At 60.0% G+C, this 18,966-nt stretch overlaps 1 protein-coding gene across 2 annotated transcripts in view; it reads right to left on the reverse strand.

Moving 5' to 3' along the window:
* SCUBE1 (signal peptide, CUB domain and EGF like domain containing 1) overlaps positions 1–18,966 on the reverse strand; it is a 99,321-nt gene that overhangs the window by 42,578 nt on the left and 37,777 nt on the right. For both annotated transcript variants that reach the window (XM_070411262.1, XM_070411261.1), the window contains exon 4: positions 10,210–10,344. In XM_070411262.1, the coding sequence (XP_070267363.1) occupies positions 10,210–10,344 (135 nt within the window). The remainder of the gene's footprint in view (positions 1–10,209; positions 10,345–18,966) is intronic.

An 18,966-nucleotide genomic window follows, 5' to 3' on the forward strand; every position in this document is an offset into this window, starting at 1 on the left:
GAGATGTCCCAGGGCCACACGTGTGAGAGGCAGAGCCATGGCCCAGGCAGTGCCGTCCTCTCCGGGGTGCCCAGTGCTTCCTCCTGTGGCCGTGACAGGCCTCGGCTGCCTTCCCCATCAGGGCCGATTTGTCCCCAAGCCTTCCATCATTTTGGATACTCCACCAAAGTGTGCACAGAGTTCAATGGCGGCAGGATCTGCCTGCCCCTAACCAGTGTGTACGTGGCGTTCTGCAAAGCGAAGTTCACAGATGCGTCTAAGCAGGGCGGCGGGGGTGCGCCCAGTCTGCATGAGGAGCAGTCTCTCTCACTGCCCCCAGGATAACAAAGCTGGAATGTGTGCCTCCCAAGGGTCGTTGCTATGGCGACTTCATCAATAACATCACTTTCTGTATCCATGTCCTTTACACATCCGGGAAGGGAAGGCAAGTGGGAACAGCAGAGCAGGGAGGAAAGAACAATCACCTTGCTAGGCCCCCGCCTCCCCAACTCCCACCTCATCGATAGAAAACTAGGCAGCCCAGAAAGAGGCTGCGGCCGTGGGGGTGGCAGGAATGGCCCGTCAGCAAGCTGCCCAGGCTACGCAGGAAAACAAACACCCCCGAGTGCTGTGGGGGGAGTGGAAAGCGCCGGAAAGGTCCCGCCTCGGGAAAGGCGCAGGAACAGCACGGGGACCGGGACGGGCCTGGTGGGAGATGACGATGACATCACCTTCTCCCAGAGCCACCAGAGAGAGGTCAAACTGAGGTGAGGTGCGGTGAGGGGCGGATCTGGGGGGACCTGAAGGAAGGCAGATGGGGCGGCTCTGGGCTGCAGGCTGAGCACAGTGATCTCCTTTAAGCCCCAGGAGCACTCTGCGCAGGAGGTGCTGATACCCCCACTCTGCAGGTGAGGAGAGAGGAGAGCAGGTGGGGAAAGGCTTGGCAACTTCCCCAGGGACACAGAGTAGGACAGCGGGGAGTAGGACAGCGGGTGGGGCCTGTGCTCCCAAGAAGGCGACGGGCCATTCGTGCGGGGGAGGGGCAGGGAAGCCCCGCGGCCCCATCTCTGCGTGGAGCCCTGGGATGACCCAGCCCCTGGCCTGCCTGGCTCCGCCCACACGTCCACATTCAGTCTCCCCAAGCCCGTCTCCAACGCCTGCTTCTCTGAAGTACCTAGTTCCTCGCCTGGCCCTCCCTGAGTCAGAGGGTGACCTGTCGGTGCCCCCGGAACCCTCCCACAAGCTTGCCGAGGGCTGGGGCATGCCTGTTCAATCCCGAGCACCCAGCCCAGCCCAGGCCTGGCACAGAGAACGCCGACCTCGCAGACCACCCTGCAAGCGAGGCAGCTTCATCCTCGCTGTCCAGAGCAGTGCAGAGCGCCTCAGCGATGTGCCCCTGGTCCCCTGAGCAGGTCGGGGTAGAACCAAACCAGACCCCTGCTCCTCCGACTCAAAGGCCTGCCCTTCTCCAGCTGCAGAGGGAACTTTCTAGAATATAAACAGACTGTCTTTCCACTGCTAAGAAGCCTTCTGTGTGCCCTGCCCCACCCAGGGCGCACTGCGTTGGGTTAAAGTTCTCAGTGTGGCACTCGAGGTCCTCCTGTCCCCACGCCTGCTGTGGCCCTGGCAACAGGGACGCGCTCCTGTGGCCTGCTCAGCCTGCCCTCCTCCTCACCTGGTGCCTTTGGAAGTCTATTTCCTCTTGCCCGGGCACCCCCCCTCCTTCGAATGGCAGCTTCCTACTGGTTATTTGCTATTCTGTTTGGGTGTCACCTCTTCTAGGAGGCCCTCCTTGTTTCCACCCTTCCTGCAAGTCCCTAGGTCAGACTAGGAGCCCAGCCCGGGCTTCCAGGCAATCAGGCTGCAGGGAGCGTCTGTCTGCAGGCCCAGGCCCAGGCCCTTGCTGCCCGCCGGTGCGGATCTGCCTCCGTCCCCTCCTGCACTCTGGCAGCATCTGCACCTGGACGGTGCTCTGATGGCCTCGAATTAGGATGCCTAGGCTTTCGCAGAAACAGGTCTCTGTTCCCACCCTGCGCCCCAAATTACATCCTCCGGGAAATTCCAGGCCTGGCTGGGGTGCCAGCAGCTGGCTGCCCCAGACAACACCTCCAGCCGACCATGAGCCCCGCCCACCCCAGCTGCATCCCTAGGGGGAGCCCCGCCTGGGAAAAGGGAGCGACTGGGACTGTGGGCTTCCTCTCACCCAGAGCTCTTCCGCGCCAGGACCTGGGCCAGGCTCTGCAAACAACCCGAACTGACCATCTTCATGACTGAGTGCCAGGTGGCATCAGCAGGTCCCTGACAGGTGCTGATGCTGAGGCTCAGAGAGGTCTCTCCCCGACCCCCAGCCACTCCAACAGCAGGCCCAAAGGGGTCCCAGCCCCCTGGCCAAATGCTCACTCGACTGCCTCAGTGGCCCTCAAGGGGCCTCTGCTCTGCTCCTCCTCCTCGCCAGGGGTGCATTTCAGATGCGACCAAGTCCACCGCCACGGCCGCTCACTGGTGGACAGGCACGGTGTACATGATAGATGGACGTGGGGAGAGCTGAGATGTGCTGGCTCCTGACGTCCCAGATGACAGCAGGGGGTGTGGACTGGCCTGCCTTCTCGGAAAACAGGGATGGACACATGGCTCCCACCCTGGTGCCTTGCCTAGTCCTGGCCCCGGGACCCCCGGAAAGCGGCCTCCATGAGCAGGGAGGGAGCCTGTCCGACAGCTGAGGACCACACGCAGTCTGGGCAGGCGAGCGTGGAGATGCCATGGAAGGTGCCACCAGCGCTGCCTCACAGCCCCATCCGGCCGTGTAATGTGTGTGGCCTTGGAACCTGCTCAGTTTCCTCCCTGGAAGAGGAGGAAGAGCATTAAAGGGTGTAAAGAGGCGATGGCTCCAGCTCAGGGCCCTCCGACAGCCACCTCGTGACACAGCGGGTGCCCAGTCCCCTCGCTCTGCACTGGCCTACTCTGTGCTGGTCCCGACAGAGCCTCACCTCACCCTGGACCCACGCCCCTCCGACTCCTCCATCCTCTCCCTTCCGCCCTGAACTTCCCTGGCTGGTCACTAGGCGGCACCAGGAGCACGTCCACGCCCCGAGGCCCAAGTGGCTGGGACACAGAGGCCGGCCAGACGTGCTGGCCTCTGAGTTTTCACTCCTTCCCTCTACAAGGGCTGTCAGATCCAGCAATAAAACATAGGAAGCCTGGGTAAAGCTGGATTTCAGGTCAACAGCAGGTACTTCCTGAGTATAAACATGTCCGGAATGCTGCCTTAGTCATACTTACACTGAAAGAGGATTTACTATCTGAAACCCAAGTTTAAATGGGTGTCCCTCCACAGGGACCCTGAATGAAGCCGTGGGGGAAGTCAGCCTGCCCGTGACCAGGGACAAGTCTGTTTCTCCCTCCCACAGGTGACTAGAGGAGGGCCCAACGGGGGGCCTCGAGAGCATTCCCACAGACACCCCTGGGACCAGGAGGAGGCGGCAATAAGAACTCCGGGCCGCAAGCGGGAGAGTCTCGAAGGACACGAGCAGTTCCCCCGGCCCAGGCTGGTGTCTCTCCTCCGACGCCCATCCCGTGCTGTGGACAAGAGCACGGTGGCTCCTGGCTCCATCCCAAACTAGCTGTTCCTGGTGCCCGCCCTACACCGCGTTCCCTTGTATGCACAAAGGGGTGGCCACTGTGACTTCCCAGGGGCCTTGGGGGATGAAAGGGTGCCAAGGGCCTGGACACGCAGGCATCAATAAACGTTGAGAACCTTTCCCTTCCCCAGAGCGAGTATCGAGGGCAGGCACAGCCCTGCCTGGGAACGTATAGGACTCCGGCCACATCTTCCCACTGGGCAGACTGCCGGCTGTCCCCTCACTAGGTAAACACACGGGTGGTATAATGGGTCAGCACTGGCGTGGGCCTGGGAACAGGAGTCTGCAGGGAGGGAGGTGCTCCGGAAGAGGGAGCAGCACACGCAGAGGCAGGGAGCGTGAGCCGGGCAGTCTCTGAACTTGGGACACATGTGGGCGCCACTGCGGGCGAGGCCTCAGCTGACCTCAGGCTGCACGCAGCGGTGGAGCGAGCCCAGGCCGGGCGCCCAGCCAGACCTCGGCCCCCTGCAGCCTGGGATCGTCCTCCGGGCGCTGCGGGGAGCCCAGTGCCCTTCTTGCTTCCATTTGGCAGCCTCCTCTGCTCCACCCTGTGCTGGCCGTGAGACACACGTGCGCCCATCTCAGGAGCTGGCACACCGGTCCCCACAAGAGGGCGAGTCCCTCCGAGCCACGCGGTGCCTGCCCGAGGCAGAGAGGGCTTCACAGAGGAGGGGCAGGCACGCTGGGCTTGAAGGGTGAGGAGCTGTCGGGAAGTGGGGGCTGCAAACGGCACTGAGGCAGCGGAAACGGCACAGAAACAGGGCTCCCTGGTCACAGGAGAACAGAGGCAGTGGGGGCTGGGGAAGGCGGGGAAGGCAGTGCTCCAGGCAGGAGAGACAGTGTGTTGTGATGCGCCACCATGTGCACAGCGTGGGGAGGAGCTGTGAAAGGTCCTGAGTGGGGTGACAGGGCCAGCATGTCCACAACAGTGGCTCTGGCTGTCATCTGGAGATGGGATGCGACAGGGAGACCCGGAGGCTCAGTGGCAGGGTGAGGCGTGTGCCTCGAGGGGCTCCCGGCTGCTCGGCAACCCCTGCTCCTGCCCTTCCATCCCTTTGCTCGTTCAGTGGCTTTGGTTTCAGGAGCCGGTCAGACAGGGTTCAAATCTTGACTGTGCTCTTTACTCACCATGGACAAAGCTCTGCCTCTTAGCTCCTGCGAAGTAGGGGTAACAGCTGTGGCGCAAGGTTGTCTCAGGATCTGGTGGCTTGTGTCAAAGTCTGGGCACAGGGGGTGGCACATGGTGCTGCCCAGTGACAGCTAACAGTCACCAGGGGACACCGTGTGTATGTATCATCTCCTTTCAATCCTCATGAACAGTTTTATATTGAATACTGTTTGTCCCATTATACAGGTAAGCAACTGAGGCCCTAGGACTTGTGGCCGAGAAGAGAGCCGGGGCCAGGGTCAACTACCTCTTGGCCTGGGGCTGGCCCTCTGCCCTGTACTCCACACGCGGGGGGGGCCGAGGGTCTGCAGCGTGCGGGAAGCCCCATGACTAACCCGAGAAGTAAGGCCTGGGGTCCCCGCGGGGCGGCCTGGCCTGGCTGGCTGGAGGCCAGGCCAGGAGAAGGGCATGGAGCTGGCTCACAACAGCCAGAGGAGTTGTTTATGGGGTGGGAGGCTCGTAAAAAATAATGGGCTGGATTTATTGTCCCCGCCTCGAGGGCCGTTCCGGCTGTAGGTCCAGGACAGGCCCTCTCCCGCGGCACATGAATCTTCCCGCTCGGTGGGTGAGCTGTTTATTCTCCCGCCCACCTGGTCTGCAGCAGGCAGGGGCGAGGGGAACCTGCACACCCCGAGACCCTCACCTCCAGCCTGGCCCGCCCACCCTGAGGAGCAGCTGGAGGGCAGCCCTGAGGTTGGGGCGTGGCTACACCGGTTCACCCCATTGAAAACTGAGTTTCCAGCCACATACACCCACAAAGGCCCCAGCACCCACAGCTGATGACGGAAAGCCCTGGCACGGGGCAGGGGATGTCCCTGGCCCTGTAGGAGCCGTTGTGGGGGCACCCATCCGCCAGGCATACTGGCAGGATCCTAAGTCCCATGTGGCTGGGGCAGTTCGGGAGGGCCCGTGGGTCTCTGTCTATGGGCTGGTTCATTCGAGCCTGGCGGTGGGTGGAGCAGAACTGGCTGTGTCATCAGAAACCGGTCTCCCATGCTGGATGCTGCCCCTCAGTGTGGCCCCGCTAGGTTTTCCTTCCTGCGACGGGGATGACAGCTCACCTGAATTATTCCCCAGGGAAGCTGCGGACATCCAGGTGGTCAGGAGTGTAAAGACCTGCGAGCTGAGAAGAGTGGGGGTGGCCTATGGGGGCTAAAGCGGGGGAGGCCAGGGTGGTGTCTTGTCTGCCTGCAGGCCAAGGGCAAGTGGGAGCAGGAGCAGCCGATGGAAGACAAAGTCCAGAGGAAGGTCCAGGACCAGGCTGGAGGAGAGTGGGGAGGGCCCAGGACAAGGGCAGAGACAGGGCAGAGAGGGCAACATCCTGGGACCCACTGGCTGTCTGCTCTGACCCATCCCAGGGGCCCGAGTCCCCAAACTCCCCAGTGACCTTTGCCAAGGAGCTCCCCCAGCCAGTCCCAAGATAGGGTGTGCTTTGAGGAGTGGGCTCAGCCCCAAGGGCCAGGGGCGTGCTGTGGCTGTGTGGGTGTCACTGCACGGCTGCCTGCGGGTTCTGCCTCTCTGTTCAGAGCCCTACTCCAACGTGGCTTCCAAGGTCAGCTGCCTTCAGTCCATTACTTTCAACCAAGGCCTGGTTCCACTGGATTAGCCGGCGTCTCACCCTCTCCTCCCCACAACACCCAGCCACCCAATCCCCACAGAGTCCCAGGCCATGCTCAGCTGGCCACCTAAGCGGCCCCCTGCTCTCAGGGCTCCTTGGCCCCCTCTTCACAGCCCCCAGGCGGAACCGGTTCCCTCTGACCTGAACAGGCTGCTGCTCAGCCCCCACACTGACCACCCAGCACCATGCCACGCCACACGGAGTGCATGGACATGACAGGAGTTTCAGAGAAAAGTGTAGCATGTGAGAGGGAGGCAGCTTAAAGGTGCTGCCTCCTTGGTGGCCTGTCCACTGTGGGACCGAAGAGGGACTGCATTGTTTGCTGTGTCAGGGGCTGAGCAGGAGGCAAGTGTGGGCTGTGATGGGCCAGAACTGGTGCCTGGAAGCCCTGAGCAGAGGGAGACGAGCCACAGATGCCAAGAGGTCTGGGTCCCCTCCCACCCAGCGCAGGGACAGGAGAATGGCCTGAGTTCTGGAGAAGCTGCTTACATGAGTCACTATCCTCAGGCAGCCACTCGCCTGACCGCTCAAGCATTTCCCCGAAAGGATCTCTCACCCCCTGGGAGGGCTTACTGGTCCCAGTTTACACACCAGGAGCCCCGAAGAGGCAGGAGTGACGCAGAGGCCACGCAGTGGAGATGGAGGACGGCCGAGACCCGAAAGCTCCCAACCCCAGCCCGGCCAGAGCCATATGCTTTGGGCCAGGGTTTGTGCTGGCACCTGGGAAGTAGGACTACTCTGAAGGGCCGAGCCCTGTGACCTGACTGCTCAGCCAGGGGCCTTGGCTGACCCTGCCTGACCTCTCCCATGCATCCAGCCACCTCTAATCAAAACCAGCCTGTGTGCTCCTCCTGCTCAGGGGAGGCTCTGAAGAGCTGATGGGCTTAGGAAGAGTCAGATGACGAGGAATCTGAATTGCCAAACAGCTCTGGACCCATCAGCCCTCTCAGGAGCCATGGGGATCAGAAGCCACTAGGTGCAAAGCAAGCTGGGGCTTAGCGCCCGGGCCCACCCTGATTCTGCGCGCTACCCATCATTACTGTGGCTGAGACACAATCACAGCAGTTGCAGGAATGGTCACGACAGACGGAGGCTCAGGAGAGAGGCAATGAGTCCAGTCACCCAGGCCCATCTCCACCCCCGGGATTAACAAGCAGTCAGCCCACATCCCGTGCACTTGACCTGTCTCTTCGGACCTTCCATGCGGCCTGTGGGAACCCCAGAAATGCTACCACTAGTCCTTCCTGAGGTATCCAGGAAGTCTGCTGTTTTGCAGATGGATTCATTGCTCAGATTTAAAAATTAGGAGATTCACACAAAGATCCTAACGAGGGAAGAGGTTTCTTTAATCCCCATGCTGCTTAATATATATTGGGGCTGAGCCCCCACATCTGAATTCCGGTTAAATCTCCATCCCTGGCTTCTAGTTAAATCTGGACCTGGCCACCCAGGCCTTAGGTTGGGCGAGGCACGGGCTTGAGGCTCCACTGAACAGTTAGCGGCCCAGTCCCTAAAGCGTCCCAGTTCCTGTAGGAGCCCCCCACTCTCCCCTCCAGCATCGTTCCCCACCTCTGCTCACCCAGCTTCCCAGGGCTGCCCTCTGCACGAAATGCAAACTCCAGCCTCAGTACAGCAGCCTCGCAGGGCCTGGTCCCGCCCAGCTCCCCTCATCCTGGGCTCCTCGTCCCGTGGCTCTCTGTGCTCCACCATCCCACCCTCCGTTCTGCTAGTCACACCCGCCTGGGCCATGCCCGCCTCAGGGCCTTTGCACACTCCCTGCCTGGCACGCTCCCCAGCCCTTCCTGTGGCCACTGGTGCCAGCCATTTGCTTCCAGCTCATGTGTGGCTTCCTCAGAGGCCTTTACCGCCTGCCTGTTTCTGTCTATTTCTCCACCCTGTTTCTTTCCTTACATCCTCCTCGCATCACAGCCAGTGACCTGGCTGGAACCCTGACTACCAGCTTCCTACCGTGTAACCTGGGGCAATTCCCTAACGGGACAGTCTCTGGCCTCCTCACCCGTCACCAAGTCATACTGTCTCCACCTTGCCACGCTGCTGTGCGCGCTCGGCTCAGAGTCCGCGCAGGACCCCGCAACAGCCACCTCATCATGCGTCCTCCCCACCTCTCTGGCTGAGGCTGAGGTCTGCTTTGTGACAGCCCTCGCACAAGAGTGCTTGGTGCTTACACTTCACCCGGGGTCTTGCCCGTGGGAAAGCCATTCTTCAAAGGACCAGCCCACACAAACTCGCTGAGGAAGGGGCTCAGGCCGCCCGACCTCGGGAACTTCACAGCCTGCTCAGAGCGATCGCCCCATAAACCTCTCCTTGATGGAAGCAGGACTCCCCTCCCACCACCCTCACTCTCTCCTCCATAAATCTGTTTCTTATAAAACTTGATTTGGGCCCAGGGTCCTCATCTGGGGCAGCCTGACCTCAGAGCCCCACAGCTGGGAGGTCTTATGAGGGGCAAGCTGAGCCGCCCGCATGGGCTGCCGGGGAAATCTGGACAAGGCGGTGGGAGCAGCGGCCAAGAAACGGCGAGGCCGGCCTCTGTCCTGCTGGGGACATGGCCTTGCTAGGGATTATCAGTCCGTGCTGTCCTTGAGGAAACCGCCTAAACAAACACTAAGGATTCTAAGGAGCCGGCGAAGTAGCTCTGATTAATGACCCTGGGCTGTGTACTTTTTAACTGTTTTTGTTTATTTTTCTTTCTGAAGAACCGCTTTCAAATAAAAATCTTGCCCAGGGCCCCTGCGTGTCACGTGGAGCCTCTGTCAGCTTCAGCTTCAGCGTCGCTGGGACTCTACACCAGGGATCTCAGTCGATCCCCCAAAGACCCTGTAGGATCAGCACACATCGCCATTTTGTGGGTGAGGAAGCTGAGGCTTTGAGCTTCATGGGGGGCCCGTCAGGCTCCTCCAGGCCCATCGTGGCGCTGGCCTGTCCTCCTTGCACATCTACTCCCTTGGCCACTGAGAACGGCCAGGCCCAGGAGGCCAGCTCCTGCCCCTGCCCCTCCCGCAGCCCGTTCACTGCAGCCCAGCCTGCAGAGGCCCGGACCTTGCCTTCATCCTCAGCACACAGGTCTCTGCCTTTGCAAGTGCTGCTCCCTCGGTCTGGAAGCCCCTCTGCGCCGAGCACACAGGTTCTGGCTTCTCGCCAGCCTGTCCCGCCTCACAGCCCTGGTGCTTTGGGCCCAAACTCTGGCCCCCGCCAAGGACCTTTGCCTGCTGGGATCAGCAGGGGCCAGGCTCTGTCCCAGCCCAGGCTGTCCCCAGGCTACCTCTGCAGTCAGGCTGGCCAGGAGTCTTCCGGGTCCCTTTGTCTGGCCCCAGCCAGCTGCCATCCACCTGGCCTCCAGGGGACAGCAGGCTCCTGACCAGGAAGACTGCCCCCGGGCTGGTGACCCGGTGAAACACAGCCCATAGTCCTGGATGTTGCCCGACTCACAGAGACTGAGAGAAGGTCCCTCAGCCAGTTCGGGCCTCAAGCCCCCCTTGGGGAAGGGGACCAGGAGGATGGGGCCCTCCACAGCCAGCCCCCAACCCAGAAAGGAAGACAGTTTATCTGGTCACATGTACCATGTGTGGCCCCGCTTTGTCTCCAAATAAAAACACCAGAAATTCCAACAGGCCTGGTGAGCGGGCAGAGGGAAGGCGCTGGGAGGAGCCCATGCAGAACCAGCACCAGAGCACAAAACAGCCACTCAGGTCACCACCAAACTCCCGGCCTGACCCCGAGCCAAGGCCCATTCCCTGGCTGCCTGCTGCTGTGGGTGGGGCGTGTGGGCAGCGTGGCGGACTCACCGTTGGAGCGGTGGATGCAGGTGTGCTGGTTGTCACTGAGGAAGAAGCCGCTGTGGCACTGACACTCGTAGCTGCCGAGGGCATTGACACAGATCTGCTGGCAGCCACCATTGTTGTCCTGACACTCGTCCACATCTGCAGGAGAGGAAGAGAGGAGAGGAGCTGGAAGTGAGGGTGCAACAGCTCCCCCAGATTGCACGGGGCGGGCTCCCCGAGCTACACACGGCAGGACTCTGCCCCACGGCGGTATCCACCCCACTGTGGTACTCCACAGACACACTACACAATATCCCACAGGGTCACTGCAGAGGGATTCAGTTACCATGGCTGCCGTTCAGCTGATCCTGACTCTCCTGTGTGCTGGCATCTTACCTATATTAGCGCCTCTAATCCTCACAGCAACCCTGTCACTCAGATCCAGGTGTGAACCCATTTAATAGGTAAGGAAACTGAGGTACAGAGAGGCAAAGCCACCTGTCTAAGGTTCCACAGAGGCAGGAGTCAAACCTGGTGGTCTGACTCCCAAATCTGGGCTCTCGCCGATACTACTGCTGCCCCTCCCCCCCAGACAGTGCAGCCTACACTGTCCCCCCCCCACCCCCCCCCCAGCCTTGCCAGCCAAATCCCTGTCCCCTTGTCAGTCACACCCAGATTCACAGCGGCAGTGCCAGACCTTGCGGCCAGGAAGGGGCTGGAGGACGGGGCAGCCTGCTATCCCCTGCCCGGCCCCCCCCCCCGCCCCCCCACTGCTTTCCCCAAAGCCCAGGCTTTTGGCCTCACAAATTGATTTCAAAAGCCCAGAGAACGGGAGGTTTTGAAAAGGCCCTGCCCTCTGGCTGCCGTGACCGGGCGGGGGCTGCCAGGCGGGCTTTCCCACTCCCGAGACGGACCTGGGCGGCACTCAGTTTGACCAGAGGCTGCTGGCACGAAGGGGGCCACGGGCGGGAAGAGTCTCTATGGAGCTCTGGTCTTGGCCAGCACAGCATGTTTCAATTACCAAAGCCATCGCTCCCTACACTGTCAGTTTGTTTAATGAAAGAAGGGCTTCTTAAACCTTAATGTGCCATGTCTGTATTGTCACTTTAACAGGCAAATATATGAAACCACAATGGCAACATGCTACTGGCTGTGTCTAGGCAATAGCCCAACCCCCACTGCACGCGCGCGCGCACCACACACACACACACACACACACACACTCACACTCATGCACGCTCCCTCTGGCATGGAGCTTTATACGTGGTTCTTTTAAACACGGGCATCTTTTACTCCTGGAAGCAGGTAAGGGATCCGCAGAGTGGCCTGCACTGAACTGTCAGCTGGGCCCCCTCGGGCTCTGGGAAACCGACCACTTCCCCACCGAGACCCAGCTCCCTGTGAGGCTGACTGCGAGGCAGGCGGTCATTCCTCCTCGGTGAGCTCAAAGGTCAGCGTGCAGAGGGCGAGCTCTGAACTCCGTAAGCCGCGCTGCTGCAGCTCCAGTGGCCAAGGGGGCTCGTGCTGAGAGCAGCCGACGGTGGGAAGCGGGGAAGGACAGGGAGGCATTATTCCGAAACCCTTTTCTACTCAACCAAGTCTTCCTGGTGGCTCCTAAAGGCCCAGGGCCAGTGTGGCCTTTACTGGGGGCACCTCCCCCCGACACCTGGTGGTGTCTGCTCCTGGGGGTCTGCCCCCGCCATGAACAGTTCTAACCAGGAACATGTCCTGGTTAGCCTGTGAGTAACAACACGAAGCTAGCATTCCTTGAGCGTTCGGACGGGTCAGGAATGGGGCCTCGCGAGCATCAACTCACTGGGCCCTGCAGCAACCCAGGGGGACAGGCTGCGCTACCGACCCCCCTGCACAGAGGAGGGCACTGGGGCCCCGAGAGCCGGAGCCACCAGCTGTCAGAGGGGAGGCAGGCCTCAGACCCGCTGTCCAGCTCCTGAGCACACACAGGCCCCTCGGCTGAGGACAGACCTGAGTCTCCTTTCTATTCCGCACCCAACAGGGGGGTCAGGCTGAGTGGGTGCTCAGAGGTCAGCAGGGGGAACTGAACCGCACGTGTGTGTGCACACAGCAGGGGCAGGGAGCTCACTACCACACACGGCCAGTGCACTGGAGCACAGCACGGTCCCGGTTCCTTCTGGGGACCCAGGGCTCAGGCAGGGCTCTCCACAGCTCCCCCGCTGTGTGCACTGAGCACGCCTGTTTCCTCCATGAGCCACGGTCCCTGAGCGGGCTCAGCTGGGGTGAGGAAAGCGCTCTCCTCTGAGCCCTGCTGGCAGCTCAAGGTCCCTTATCTTTATTTATGGCCACAGCTGAGTGTTCCCAGAAGGCACAGAGCTCCTTGGCACAGGGACTTATCTACAAAGCAGAGAGGAGGCCCCATGGGTTCTGGGCAGACTCTAGGAGGCTCCTCTCAGGAAGCCCTTTTAACTGGCAATAAAAGAGCGGAAGGATGTAGTGAGGAGCAAGGTCCCCGAAGACCCCTGCTCTGTAAGGGTCCTGCGTGGGCTCTGCCTGGACCAGCCAGGTCACCCCCTGCCCACAGCCTCCCTGGGTAAATGTGCTCCCTCCCTGAACCCACAAATGCATCTCTGTGCCACCAGGACTGATGGCCGGTGGTGGTGGTGGTGGTGGTGGGGAGTGCAGACAAGGGTGCTGGGAAGGCAGAGAAAGCTGAACTGTGGCTGGTTCCTGACTCGGGGCCCTTGGCTGGTGGAGCTGGGAGACCCTCAGAAACAGATCATCTGGTTTGGTCTGCGATGAAAGGCAGACGGCCTACGCTCCTGCGGGCTGCTGCCCAGCCTGAGGCCAGGGCCCAGGCACAGTGAGCACGCGTTCATTCAGCCCAGCCAGGCAGGACGGGCGGTGGGAGGGAGAAAGGGAGACTAGGGCGCCCAGGAGGACAAAAGAGGGACCTGGCTCCAGCTCTGCTCTGCTCCCACTCAGGCCTGAGGACCAGCTGTCTGTGAAGCCCCTCCCGCTGATCCTCCCATATACAGGCAGCCACAAGGCTACTGATTTTCCCTCACGCAGCACCCATCTGTCTCACCTCCACGCCCTGGCATAGCCCTGGCTGGGGCTGAGGCCTCTCCTTCCAGCCATAGTCTACATGAGCGGTTCTCAACCTGTGGGTCGCGACCCCTTTGGGGGCCGAACGACCCTTTCACAGGGATCGCCTAAGACCATCGGAAAAACACATATACAATTACATATTGTTTTTGTGATTAATCACTATGCTTTAATTATGTTCAATTTGTCACAATGAAATTGGGGGTCACCACAATATGAGGAACTGTATTAAAGGGTTGCGGCGTTAGGAAGGTTGAGAACCACTGGTCTATATGCTTCTCCTGGACCCTGCTCCAGCCTCTCCCTCCCAATCCCAGTGGCCACGGTGATGACTCTGGGCCAGGGTTCCCCACCACCCCCTGCAGTGCCCTGTGTGAGCACAGGTCTGATGCTGGGGTGGGGCACGCAGCCCTCAGCTGGGACTCCTCCCCCTCTCTGCTCAGTGTGCCCACCCCTCATGGAAACTGGCCGCCGGACCCCACCAGCCACGGCAGGGCTGTGTCAGGGATGGCTGGTTCCCAGCAAGCAGGGTCTCCAGAGCGACCCAATGGGCTGCAGGCTGCTGTGCTTCCGAAAGGCCTCTGCGGCCGGCCTGTGGTTTGCCCAGGAGGCTTGCTTTCTGGCCCGAGGTGCTGGTGTTTGTTTTTATTAATAGCTGGCTGTTGGTCCTACTTTGGGCCAAGAATCCAGGTTTGAGTTATTTATAACAACTAAAAATTACTTCTGGACCCAGCTTCGGCTGCTTTGTGTTTCTCACGGACCTTTCACGATTTGAAACAGAGACGCTGTGTTCTGCCTGGACCCCACCCACGTTCTCCTGGCTACGAAGAGTCTACTGTGTGTCAGGCTCCGTGCTTGGCTCTGGCATCCCAGCTCCCATGATGGGCCCAGGGGCAGAGGCGGAGGCACCGGGCCTGAATTCAACCTCCAACCCCGAGAGCTGCCTCCTGGTCCCTGGGGCTGAGGCCCGGCCCTGCCCGGCTCCTTTCAGAGGGAGGCTTAGGCAGAAAAGCCTCTTGGCTATTGAGCGGCGCTTGCAAAATTGCATTTGATGACTTAAGTGTAAATAAATGAGAACCAGATGGAGTAGATTTGGGGTAAAATGCACATGGGTCTCAGAGCTCCGGGGCCTGGGTTCTGCAGACCCAGGACACTCCCTGAGCTGTCAGAGGTGCTGGCACAGGCGGGAGCGAAGTATGGCTGGGTCTCCTGGGAGCTGCCTACTGCCTGGTCTGGTCATCAGCTGGGCCTTCTCTGGGCTCCTGACTCCCCAGCAGGTCACTGTGTGTGGAAGACACCGGGGTTCCCGCTGTAGCCCTGATCTGACACAGCCCCTCGGGCTGGGCCTGAGTCCAAGCTCAAGGCTGGTAGGATGAGGTACATGAATGGTGGGCCGGCTTTCCAGAAACAGCAAGCCCCCACTCACATCCACATACCAAGAGCCACTGCTCTGTTGAAGTCTGCCGGCCCCAAGGTGTGGTCACCCCATCCCTCATCCAGGCCACCTTCAATCTCAGCTGCTGCCGTAGGCCCCCCAGCGATGGCTGAGCATCGAACATCTCTAAGGACTGGGAGCTGGCTGCTGAGCTCCTCCTTACAGTGATCTGCATGAGGCCTCCCTGTGACAGCTACCTACCCCTCAAGTCACAGCAGCTGGGGTACAAGATTCAGTGAGTACTTGCTGTGTGACCCTGAGCAGGTCACTTATCTGTTTTGGGCTTTGGTCTCCTTCTTTATAAAATAGGGATAGTAGTAACCTGAAATTGTGTATTTCAAAAACGTTTTTATTAGTTTTAGAGAGAGGAGAAGGGAGAGGGAGAGAGATAGAAACATTGATGAGAGAGACACTGATCAGCTGCCTCCTGCACGCCCCCCACTGGCAATTGAACCCACAACCCGGGCATGTGCCCTGACTGGGAATTGAACTGGTGACCTTTTGGTTCATGGGTTGATGCTCAACCACTGAACCACACTGGCTGGGCTGAAGTTGTTTTGAGAAGTAAAGAAAATAGCGGAGGTAAAGCACTTGGCGCAGTGCCTGGCACGCACATACCACGGATGAGTGTTAGCGACTGCCCACAAGGCCGCCACAAAGCCTCAGGGAGTCCAGGTGCGCACCCCCTGGGGGCAGAGTGACAACGAGCCGCATCCACAGGGGACGCTCAGTCTCACGCAGCCTGCGGTCTGCAGCATAGCAGCTGCAGCCCCTGGAAGATCTCTCTGCCAGGAGGTCTGGCCTGCTCTCCACCACGTCCCTTTCCCGGGGGGCCAGCCCATTAGGTGCCTCACAGTGGTCCAGAGCTGGACACAGAGCCACGCATGTGGGACGAGCCTGCCCTCTCACGCTCTGTCCGTGCTACCTTTTACTTCCACAACCACTTATCCTTGTTAAGATCTATCACTTAAATAAAATTCACTATCTTCAAGGGTCTATTTCGGTGGTTTTTAGCAAATTCACAAGGTTGTGCAAACATCACCGTCATCTAATTCCAGAACATTCCATCACCCTCTAAGGAAGCCCTGAACCCATTGTCAGTCCCACTTCTCCCCTCCCCCAGCCCCTGGCACCCAACAGTCTACTTTCTATCTATTTGCCTGTTTTGGACATTTTATATGAAGTATGGCGCCGTACAGAATGGGGCCTTTTCTGTCTGATTTCTCTCAGGTTCGTCCGTGTTGGAGCACGTGACAGCGCCTCCTTCCTTTTCATGCCTGGATACTATCCCCCATGTATGGACAGGCCAGCTTATCCACTCACCAGCTGGGTTGCCCCCACTCCAGCTGTTACGACAAATGCTGCTGTGACCACTGCTCCTGTGTTCCCGGGACCGCGTTTCAATTCTCTTGGGATACACATAGGAGTGACACTGTTGGGTCACACGGTAATTCTATGTTTAACTTTGGGGGGACTGTCAAACTGTTTCCAAAGTGGCCACACACCATTTTATTGTCCCACCAGCAAAGGAGAAGAGGTTTCCAATTTCTCCACATCCTCCCTGACACTCAGTATTTTCCATTGTTTGCGTTTTAACAAGATTATAACCATCCCAGTGGGTGTGAAGTGGTATCTCATATGGTTTCGATTTGCATTTCTCCAACTAACGATATTGAGCATCTTTTCATGTGCTCGTTGTCCATTCATATATATTCCCTGGAGAAACGTCTATTCAAATCCTTTGCCCATTTTACTAGTAAGACTGGGATCTTCGTCTTCTTACTGTTGGGCTGTAGGAGCCCCTTGTGCAGCCCAGACACTAGGCTTTACCAGGTGCACGGCCGGCAGGAGCACTTTCGCTCACTCTGCGGCCTACGTCCTTGAAAGCAGCCTCAGGCAGCACCCTGCCTAGGAGCTCAGGACACCTGTGGGGACCAGGCTGGCGAGGCCGGGCTCCTGTCAGGCTCTGGCCCCAGGAGATGCCACTGTGCCACGGCTTTATGAGCCACCAATGATGCGCAAACCTCTAGGCTGCCTGCCGAGCTGCCCCACACTCAGACAGCAGTGGCTGCCCGGCACCCGCACGGGGATGTTCCACAGGCAGGACAGACCTAACATGGTCCATACAGAACAAAGCAAAGTCTGGTCCCCCCTCCACTCTCAGCCAATGGCGGCACAGCCCGCAGTCGCTAGAGCCAAAACGCTTGGTGGCCGGCCATCCTGGACACCTCCCTTCCCCACTCCCCGCATCCACTCCCTCAGCAGGTGGTCCAGCAGCTCCCCCTGCAAACAACCCTTGAGGAGGATGACGCCTCACCTCCACCCCTGGGGCCTCCTTTCTGTTGGGGTCACCGGTGACCTCCCACGAGCCCCCCTCTTCCACTCCCATCGCGCTCCATGCAGTGCCCTCCCAGTGTCAGCCAGCTGTGCTCGCCCCGCCCGAGCCAAAGGCTTCCTCACCCCCCTCCTGCCCACCAGGCCCCAGGGGACTATCTGCTACACCCCCTCCAGCCGCCTTCCGCTCCCTGACACAGCACACCGCCTGTGTCCGCGCTGTCCTCTGACCACAGCGGTCTTGTTCCCATCTCGGGTGGGGCCTTTGCACCTCCGTTCCTCCGACTGGAATGTTCTTCCCTGATCTTGGCGTGGCTCCCCTCACTCAGCCCTGAGTTGTCACCTCCTCAGAGATGCTCCCCCTGACCAGCAACCTAAAGCAGCGGACAAGTCGCTCCATCACGTCGCCTCGCCATCGACCGGGCACTTTCATCCCCCTGGGATCTCCCAGAAAACGCAGAGTCCCTGCGTGTCACGGTAGCCCAGGGCTTAAACAGTGCATGGGGCACACAATCCATGTTTATGGACCGAGTGACTGACAGAACTACAAAACATGGCAGGGGCGCGGCTGTGGCCCTGGGGCCCTGCTCTTGGCCTATCCCATCAGGGAGGAGCGGTGTGGGCCAGGAGGGGTGGCCCGGGAGGCCCTGGAGCTCCAGGATCCAGGCAGGAAGGCAACTTAGATGAGAGCCGGGAGCGAGTGCGGGTGGGTCTCGGGCGGCAGAGGCCATGGGCCCGTCAGGGGCCAGTGAGGACTGGTCAAAGAAGAGCTATGCTCATTGATTTGCTGCCTCGCCTTTCCCGGGGTGAGCCCCATCGTGGGGTGACCACAGCCCCACCCAGGGGAAGTGTGGGGAGCGATCAGGAGGGGGAGGAGCAGGTGCCCTCCAACACCGCCACCCTGGGCGCTGCGGTGCCCAGTGGACCACACAGGGGCTCTCAGTCTGTCAGCAAAGCCCACAGCCTCCTCCCGCGTTGTCAGCGCCTGTCCCGGTACAAGGAGCACAGTCTCCTGCTGAAGAAAAGCCAGTTTACCTGGGCAGTGCTTCAGGAAGCAGGTGAAGAGGTAGGGGTTTGGAGACAGCAGGTGACCTCCCCAATGACACTTCGCTGACCTCTGTCCTTGCCACTTACAGCAAGACCAGCCCCTCTTTTCATCTCTCCAGTGGGGGCGCTCTCACCCGTGGCCTCAGGAGAGCCTGCCCTCATCACCAATAGGACAGTGAGAGCCAGGATGGGAACTGGGGCCTGACAGCACAGCTGTGAGTGAATCCTGGAGGGACATCTGTGGGAGGCGCTGACGCTGTTACACATTTCTTTTGATGGGGATAGAATGGAGGACTGGAGAGAGGGAGGGAGGAAAAGCAAACAAACAAATCTTGGAACCAAAGCAAGAAGCTCTAAGAAAAGAAGGGAAGTGCTCTGACAGGATTCTTAATGAGCAGCCTCCGAAATAAACCAGGCCCAGCTGCCTGCCATTACTTCCCAGGGCCCGCTGGTGGGGCGGGCAGGGCGACCCACTGCCTGGGAGGAACTCCACGGAGCCCAGGAGGGCCCAGGAGCCGCCCTCGCCGCCCCGGCTGGCACGGGCCTCCGGCCAGCCCCTCACCCGACTCCAGCCAGGTCAAGTGACACTCCTAGCATTCACTTCCCGGCCTCGGGGAGGATGCCCTGGAATTAGAACCTCTGGGCATCATTCTTCCCGATTCAATTCAGCATCTTCTTCCACCTTCTAAACGGCTGAATATAAACCTAGGCCTTTCCCCTGGCCTGGGTGCTGTGGTGCTTCCCGGGGACCCACTCTCTCCTCCTTCCCACCAGCACCACCGCGTGCACACCAGTCCCACCTGGGAGTTCCTGGGCGTGAGGCCCCCAGCACACCCCTGGCCTGTGCCTCCTGCCGTCCTGTGATGGCTCCTTACTCAGGGCTG

This window comes from Myotis yumanensis, unplaced genomic scaffold (genome assembly GCF_028538775.1).
Source record: "Myotis yumanensis isolate MYYU_CA2020_CCGP unplaced genomic scaffold, mMyoYum1.0.hap1 SCAF_3, whole genome shotgun sequence".
Taxonomy (NCBI): domain Eukaryota; kingdom Metazoa; phylum Chordata; class Mammalia; order Chiroptera; family Vespertilionidae; genus Myotis; species Myotis yumanensis.